This window comes from Pelophylax lessonae (genome assembly GCF_965119305.1).
Source record: "Pelophylax lessonae genome assembly, chromosome: 2".
In the NCBI taxonomy this organism is placed as follows: domain Eukaryota; kingdom Metazoa; phylum Chordata; class Amphibia; order Anura; family Ranidae; genus Pelophylax; species Pelophylax lessonae.
In genome coordinates this window covers 383,723,000-383,731,966 of record NC_138769.1, presented here as the reverse complement: position 1 = coordinate 383,731,966, position 8,967 = coordinate 383,723,000, and the positions used below count along the sequence as shown (strand labels likewise).

Here is an 8,967-nt window from a genome sequence, read left to right as displayed (position 1 = left end):
ACATTACCTGGAAGGAGGACAAGAGGTTCTTCAGAAAGGTAAGCGACTACTGGGAGTTTGTGAAAGTCAAGCTACGCAGCTTCTTTCAGGCAAGGGGACGCCAGCAAGTGTGTGCCAGGAAGAGGGAACTCAGGAGACTGCAACGTCAGTTGCAGTCCCTGCAGGACCTTCACCACTGTGGCTGGGACGTTAGGCAGGACCTGGAGGACACCAAGAAGAGCCTGAAAGGACACTTTGAGGAAGAATCCAGGCACCTCGTCTTCCGTTCCAAGGTGGAGAATCTTGAGAAAGGTGAGAAATGTAACTCTTTCTTTTTCAGGAAACTCCACTCAGGACACACTCCCTTGTCTGAGCTGCGGGACGAGACCGGAACACTCCAGAAGGGGAAGGAGGCTGTGATACAAGTGGTCAGCGACTACTACACCAACCTCTACTCCCCGAAAGAAACAGATACGGCTGAGGCCGACAGGTTCTTGTCAGGTATCACTAACCAAATTGATCCTGCAGGTATGTCGGCAATCAACGCCCCCTTGGCGCTGGAGGAACTGCACTCTGCCGTCAGATCCTTTAGGCAAGGCAGGACCCCGGGCTGCGACGGTCTCCCAGCGGAGCTCTATGTAGCGCTGTGGGACCTCGTTGGCCCGGACCTGCTCGAGCTGTACGAGGAGATGGTGGTGGAGGGCACAATGCCTCCGTCGCTGAGGGAGGGGATGATCACGATTTTGTATAAGCGTAAGGGGGAGAGAGGGGATCTGAAAAATTGGCGTCCCATCTCTCTCTTGAACGTGGACTACAAAATCCTCGCCAAGGTTCTGGCCAACAGGCTGAAATCTGTCATCGGACAGATCATCCACCCGGATCAGACTTGTGGCATTCCTGGTCGCAGGATTGCGGACAGCCTTGCGCTTGTCCGGGACACGGTCCAGTACATTCGAGGCCGCCGTGTGCACGCGGCCCTGGTCAGTCTTGACCAGGAAAAGGCCTTTGACCGTGTCTCCCATGAGTTTATGTGCAGAGCTCTGCGCAGGTTTGGTCTTGGGGACATGTTTTGTTCGTATGTGAATGTGATGTACAATGACATTTGTAGTACGGTGTTGGTGAATGGCTGGAAAACTGACCCTTTCCCTGTTCTCTCTGGGGTCAGACAAGGCTGCCCTCTCTCACCTCTGCTTTTTGTTTGCTGTATAGAGCTCTTTGCCGAATGCATCCGACAGAACCCAGAGATCAGAGGGATCACCGCACCGGGACCGGACAGAAGGGTTGTCAAGTGCTCACTCTACATGGACGACGTAATGGTGTTCTGTGCTGACCAGCGCTCCATCGACTCGCTCGTCCAGACCTGTGAGGACTTCGGCAAAGCTTCAGGGGCAAAAGTCAACTGCGGGAAGTCAGAGATCATGCTCTTCGGAAAGTGGTTCCTGCCTTCTTCTGCATCAATCCCTTTCAGCATCAAGGCGGACTTCATCAAAATTCTTGGAGTTTGGTTTGGAGCTGAGGGCGCAGCCCTGAAGTCTTGGGAGGAGAGACTGTCCAAGATGAGACAAAAGTTTGGACTATGGAGCCTCAGAGAACTCACCATCGAAGGGAAAACACTGGTACTCCGCAGCGAGATCCTCCCTGTGTTGCAGTACCTCGCCCAGGCCTGGCCCCCCCGGGTCAACACCTGCAAGGCCATCACCAGGGCGGTGTTCCACTTCATCTGGGGCTCCAAGATGGACAGAGTGAAGCGAGCAGTCATGTTCAAGGAACCCCTCAAGGGCGGTAAGGGCGTGCCCGACATCGCAACGTTACTGGGGGTGTTCTTTGCCTGCAACTGCATCCGCAGAACTTTGATTGACAGAACTTCGGACTCTGGAGGCAACTCCATGTCCCGTTTTTTCCTCCTGCCTCTCTGGAGGTCCCTTGGATGGGACAAATGGGACAGCTCCATCCCCTACAACTGGGACACTCCTTGGTACTACTTGGACACTTTCAAGTTCATCAAGGAGCTGGGGCTACATGGAGTTAAGCCCGACTTGTGGAAGCCAAAAACTATCTACAAGTTGATCAGAGCATCGGACATTGCTGAGACTGTTCCAGGCCTCCCTTCAGCCACCTGCAAAGTGGTCTGGAGGAATGTTTCTTCAAAGAGACTGACCAACAGGCATAAAGATCTGGCGTGGATGGCTGTCCAGGGGGGTTTGCCACTCAGGACATTTATGCATGCCAGAAACTTGTGCAGATACAGGCACTGCCCCTTTTGTATCATCCATGAGGAAACGTCTTTTCACGTTTTCTGGGAGTGCTCATTTGCACAGAGCCTGTTGAGGGCCTTGGAACCTGAACTGAGAGACTTTGTTCCACAGACTGCCATCACACATTTTGCTGTGCTGAATGGACTTTTTCATGGAACTTTTTCCCAGGAGGACATTGACAACGCCTGGCGGGTGTTGTGTTGCTTTAAGGACGCTTTATGGTGCGCCAGAAAGCGCCTTATCCACCAGCGGGAGAGGATGTCCATTGAGGACTGTCGCAGACTGGTTCACAGTCTGCTCAGAGACTATAACCTGATGGATCTCATGGAGGAAGAGGAGGTCTGAAGATTTCCCCTTCCCCCACTCTCCCTTGCGTGTCTTTGTCCATTCAATAAAGCTTCGGGCCTGTGATTTCATTCCCCTCCCCTTACCCCTCTCTCCCACCCCCCATCACACCTGTTGCTTTTTTGAAATGTTTATTATTTGATATCGTTTAAGGAATGCAACGTATAGATAACGTATTTTTCAGTTTCATGCTTTAGGGGTATTGCGGCGTCATGCATGATGTGATGGCACGGGGTATCCTTACTCCGCACAACACATCAGGCATCATACCGCAGAATGAATGTATGTGATTGAATGTATTTATTAGTATGACCGGAAATGTATTGTAATGTAGTGTATTTATGCGCTGCGTCGCAGTACAGGGGAGAATGTACCCCGACAAAAGTATTTGTTTTTTGTATATCTTTTATGCAAAATAAAGATTACATTTTCAATAAAAAAAAAAAATACTTGAATTTAAAAAGGATAAACAATGACTTATCAGACCAAATAACTTTTTCTATTGACCATGACTTTGCTGTTTATACCAAGCTACGTATCTTTATGCATTTCCTCAGACAAAAGTTGTTTCTTAAACAGATGCGGACTGCCCCACGTACATTTACTGCGGTAGGGCAGCCGCTCTGTGCAGAAACACTTACAGGTACGTGATTCTGCCCTTCCGGGTCTGGGGCACGCACCACTGGCGACCTACTCCCGCTGTGTCCAATCAGTGTCTGCCAGGACCCGTCGATCATTCGAGGCACAGGCAGAATGGCGATCTGCCTATGAAAACAAGGCACATACCCATTCTGTGACAAGGAAAGGCAGAGATCTTGTGAAACACAGATCTCTGACTTCCCACAGTACAAGCACCTCCCACACAGTTAACAAGCACTCCCTAGGAACACATTTTACCCTTTGATCACCCTGATCACTGATGTTAACCCCTTCCCTGCCAGTGTCATTAGTACAGTGACAGTGCATATTTTGTAGCACTGATTACTGTATTAGTGTCACTGGTCCCCAAAAGGGGCTGTTAGGTGTCCAATTTGTCCACCACAATATCGCTGTTCCACTATAAGTCGCTGATCGCCGCCATTACTAGTACAAAAATAAATAAATAAAAATTCCAAAAATAGATCCCATAGTTTGTAGACGCTGTAACTTTTGTGCAAACCAATCAATACATGCCTATTGGGATTTTTTTTTTTACCAAAAATATGTAGCAGAATACATATTGGTCTAAATTGATGAAGAAATTAGATTTTTACATTTTTTTATTGTGTATGATTTACAGCAGAAAGTAAAAAATGTTGTCTTTTTTTTTTTCACAATTGTAGGTCTTTTTTTTGTTTATAGTGCAAAAAATAAAAACCGCAGAGGTGATCAAATGCCACCAAAAGAAAGCTCTAATTTGTGGGCAAAAAAAGGACATACATTTTTTTGTGTATAGCATCGCACGACTGCGCAATTGTCAGTTAAAGTAGCTCAATGCCATATTACAAAACATGGCCTGGTCATGAAGGGGCATAAACCTTCCGGAGCTGAAGTGGTTAAAGAATGCCCTGGAATGAATTCCATCTCTGTGAAGATAAGAATATTTACTCCCCATTCACATATATGCAGTGAGGCAACGCATGCACACAGATGCGCATTTTTATGCTTGTTTTACAGGCATTGTGTTGGGCAGCTTATGCATTTGAGTGGGAAGCCAAGTGCACAGAAATCACACAAAAGAAGTACATGTAAAATAAAAAAAAATAGAAATAAAAAAAATTACCACACCGAAACGCATAGTTATAAGTTATCATGCATTTTAGTTGCTAAAATGCACTTACATTAGGAAGGTGTCATTAAGAATGTATGGCACTGCAGTGCATTGCAAGAAACACACACATTTTTGTTTTGTGTCATGCACATTACTGTGCAAAGAAAAGAATGCGGAGTTAGGAGTCTATGTACAAAAAAATTTTGCCATGCAGATTAAGCATTCAAACAGGCACAAAGAATTATTGCCATATTCTTTGTAACATAATTATTTGTCTCCTATTGTCATGAGCATTTCCACTTAACGAACACATGCAGCAGAAGATACATTTGACAGTGTCTCTTTACTGGACTTTTAAGGCCCCTTTCACACTATCCGTCTGTCGGATGGATTCCGTTTTTCTCAGTGGGGGGATCGATCCGCCGATCCCCCGCTGAGCAGGAGAATGACAGCTGTTCTCCGCGCTGTGTGCGGAGACACAGCTCTCAGTTCCCCATGCATCTCTATGGGGGAAATTGGATGGGAACGGACCGTCGGTCCGTTCTCATCCGATCCCAATCCGATCCGCTGGATGGAAAATAGGGTTTCCGTCCGTCCAGATTTGACAGGTCGGATCGGGTCGGATGTCAGCAGACATGTCTCCGCTGACATCCGACGCCCCATAGGAATGCATGGGGGGACCGTTCAGATCCGCCAAAAAAACGGACAGGCGTATCTGAACAGTCCGCCTGTGTGAAAGGGGCCTTAGAGTTTTATCTTCCTCAAGAAAGATATCCCACTCTTCACAATCATATCTAATGCTGGCCATACACATATAGATTTTCATCTGGAAATTTTCGTTTCAAGAAAATTCGTTTGATTTTCTAATCGTTAGTGGGGTTAAATCAATGTCCCTTTTCGACTGCAGCGACGGGAAAATTCGTAGGGGCAGAAGGGAAAACGTTTCTCGATCAACGAATTTTCGGGCAGTGTATGTGGTTATCGTTCAGAAATTACATTCATTTTAAAATTAAATGTTAAAAGCAAAAGACAATTTTCGAACGACATTCGTCTATTCAAAGAATGTTCGTACGAATGTTCGTACGAATGTTCTACGAATATTCCCGTCCAAAAATCTATACGTGTATGGCTAGCATTATTCATGCCATCAGTGTTCAGGAGCACCTTTATTTGTAAGCAACTTTTTTCAAGGATGAAGCACACAAAGGGCAAAACTAGAATATTTGATGAACACCTTGAGAGTTCATTGAGGATTGCTACTACATTCATTTATCTAAAACCAGATACTGATGCGTTAGTTTATCAAAAACAGTGTCAAATATCACAGTAGCTTTATGTTGCCCTCTTTTACTTAAATAATTACAAAAAAATGAAGTTTTATTATTCAGATAGGTACATCATCTACAGTATATCAGTGATCAATTAACTTGTCATCTGCCCAACTTTTTCTGCTCATCAGCTCTCTGTATTTCATGTGAAGCCCAAGACAATTCCTCTTCTTCCAATATGGCCCAGGAACGTCAAAAGGTTGGACACCCCTACTTCACCCCTACTTTATGGCATTTAGCAAAAATCTATCAAAAAAGTCTGTCTATCTCTGCTAGTGTACATTTCCTACGATCTCCTTTTCTGTTTTCCAAACTAGTTTATACATGATTGGCAAATTGTGTCGTGTTGTTTTCTTCACCTTGAAAAAAAAAAAATAATTTTGCAGATTTTTGAACTGATGCACCCGCATTTCAATCAGTAAGTCCCGGTTCACATTTGTGCGATGCGGGGAACGTTGCGAACATGCAGCGTGATCCCGCATCGCATCCGCACCCCTGGCAGTTAACACTGCCATATGCGATACGCAGGGGGTGTCAATTAAAAGTTAAAGACACCCCCAGTTGCGATCGCATATCGCAGTGCGATCTGCAAGTTCGCACAGAATCGTGTGAACCACAATGCGATCCGATTCTGCTGCGGATAAATAAAAGGGTCAGGTGCGTGTTTAGTGCGGATGCGGTGCAAATTCAGTTATGCAAAGTGTATGGCTGAAATTTGCACCGCACATGAGATCGCGTGTAATTTAGGAGCAGTGCGCTCCGAATTACATGCGATCTCCGTGATCGCACTAATGTGAACCGGGGCAAACTGTTTGATCTTTTTGGGATTTACTAATTTGTTTTGAAAACCAACATATACAAATATGAATTGACACATGTAACCAGACTACACTTCCACTGTTTTTTCTCTTAACTTTGCAAGTAGAAGGAACTCCCAAAACTAGACTGGTATTTTGCTCACTGGCAGACCCTGGAATACCCCTTTGACATATTTCTCTCAAGTAGAGGTTTACTCATAAAGGTGCTAATAGCACACTCTTTTGATAGCTGACATTAAAAATAATATGGCTCACTTTTCCAGCTTCTTTTGTAATTATGACTTGGTAACTTCAATCGAAATTCCATTTTCATCTGGCTTTTCTATTAGTTCCCATCCTTTTGTTCTTTTCTCCTTTTTTATAAAGTGGACCCAAATGGGAACAGGGGTATTGTCACAATTCAGATATTAGTTTAAGTTTCCTATCTTGTAACATGTCAGAAAAGATCTTGTTGACTGATAGGCAAGGCTGAGAATTTTTTGTCCATAAAGCCCAAAAACTCACCTAGACGTCACTTTAGGAAACAGACATTAATGTGATGTTAGCAAGCACTTTATCTGAAACATTTTAATTTTAATGCGTGGTAAAAGAGACATTGGGGGTTATTTACTATAGGCAAATCCACTGTACACTACAATTGCAGTGCAAGTGCACTTGGGAGTGCAGTCACTGTAGATCTGAGGGGAATATGCAAGGACAATAAAAATACAGCATTTTTGCAGTGCCTGTGTAGTGGACAGTAGATTTGTCCTTAGTAAATAAACCTCTTCGCCTATATGTTCCTTTGGAAAATCCACATTTTTGGGGATAGTAACACTGGGGTTGACTTACAAAAGGCAAATCCACAGTGCACTACAATTGTACTGTTAAGTCCACTTGGAAGTGCAGTCGCTGTAGATTCTTGTGGATTTTCCAAAGGAACATATAGACAATTGTTCACAAAGGGGTAAACATGAAACTACTTAGCAACCTTCTGTGAGGTTTAGGCCTACCTCTGTTCACCAATTATAATTCTGACCCCTCCCGACCAGTGCATTTATTAATAAGAAAAAAGCCTTGTGCCACGATCACATAATAAATGCTAAAATATATTAAGGTACTTACATGAGTGTTATTCTTGCTGATGCTTGACGTTAATGACCAAGTTAGGCTTAATCCAAAATTCTTTATCATCATGCTAACCTGATTCTAATTACATCATCCATGATAACAGGATTACTATAAGCCATTATTTGTTGTGGAATATCTATGCTCAGTTAGTAATAAAGGATGGCTTTTGGGAGGAGAACAGGATTATGAAACTGGTCAGGCCAGTTTGTACCTAATGTTAAATATATTTATTCTATACACTTGATTATTTAGCACTCATATACTGTGTTCTGCAATTGAACCATTCACATCAGTCTCATAAGGAGCTTGCAATCTAATATTTTTACGACAATAAGACCGGCCATAGATGGATCAGATTTCTTTCCGTCAACCACCTCGATTCCCCCATTACCACAGACAGTGTTGACAGGAGAATTTCTCCCATGTGCCATTGTGTTCTCAGGGGAAGCTGTCCCTGCCAGGAGAACACAGAGATTATTGCATAATCGCATGTAAAATCTGGCAGGCTGGTTGTACCCTAGTTGATCGATCGATTAACTTGGGTACATTCAGCCTGCTCATACATGGTTTGATTCAAACAGTCTATGGCCTTCTTAAGGCTAATTTGGGTGAAAACATAACTCTAGCCCAAACTTTTTTCTTTTAAATAAGGTGGGAAAGGGTTATGGCACCACACATCAACGTAAGTAGTATGGAAGGAGGAGTCTCCATTGACAGCTATTGTATTTGATCTACCTGATTGAAGTGGGTTTGCTGATCAGTGACTTGTCTGTTGGGATGCAGTCAGTCACTGTTTGGCTGATCATTTTCCACTCAGCTTAGCTTCAATTTTGTATTGACTTTTATCAAGCCAGTTTGCACTTGCTTGGCCACCTATGACTAAGGAGAATTTTTCTCACTTCTTTCAGTTCCCTGTGTGGTCATCATAACAAGAAATGTATGGCTGCTTCCAGGACAGGACGATACAGATGGCAATAAAAACATTGCACAGGTTCTAAGCCATTCTTATTGTTTTTGTTGTTGTCTCTACTGCCATTGGAGATATTTTGCTTCACTTCCTGTCCCTCTGGCCTCTTTCGCAGAGACAGTAAATAAGGGGAAATTACCCCCAGCACTGTCTCCTCCTCCTTCATGGGGGTGCCCCCTGAGCAAAGCATGTGATGTGGGGCACCAGTGTGGGCGTGATCCCGAGCCGGGCTGTGCGCATTCATAGCAGGCTCCCTTCTCACAGGATTTGACTGACAGTAGCAGCAGCCTATGGCCTGTTCTCAAAGTCTACTGTGAGACTAGGAAGAGGGAGCAGCACTGCTGCAGACAGGATAGCACTAGATCATGGAATGAGCCAGGTAAATGTTTAGGGGGGCACAACAAGTGGTGAGACA

At 44.4% G+C, this 8,967-nt stretch overlaps 1 protein-coding gene across 1 annotated transcript; it reads left to right on the top strand.

Annotated features, from left to right (window-relative positions):
• Window positions 1-1,192: 1,192 nt before the first annotated feature.
• LOC309548124 (uncharacterized protein) lies at window positions 1,193-2,579 on the top strand (the record flags this gene model as incomplete). Its single annotated transcript, XM_082248089.1, has 1 exon — window positions 1,193-2,579. The coding sequence occupies exon 1, from the start codon at window positions 1,281-1,283 to the stop codon at window positions 2,577-2,579; it is 1,299 nt and encodes a 432-aa protein (XP_082104215.1). The 5' UTR covers window positions 1,193-1,280.
• Window positions 2,580-8,967: the final 6,388 nt, after the last annotated feature.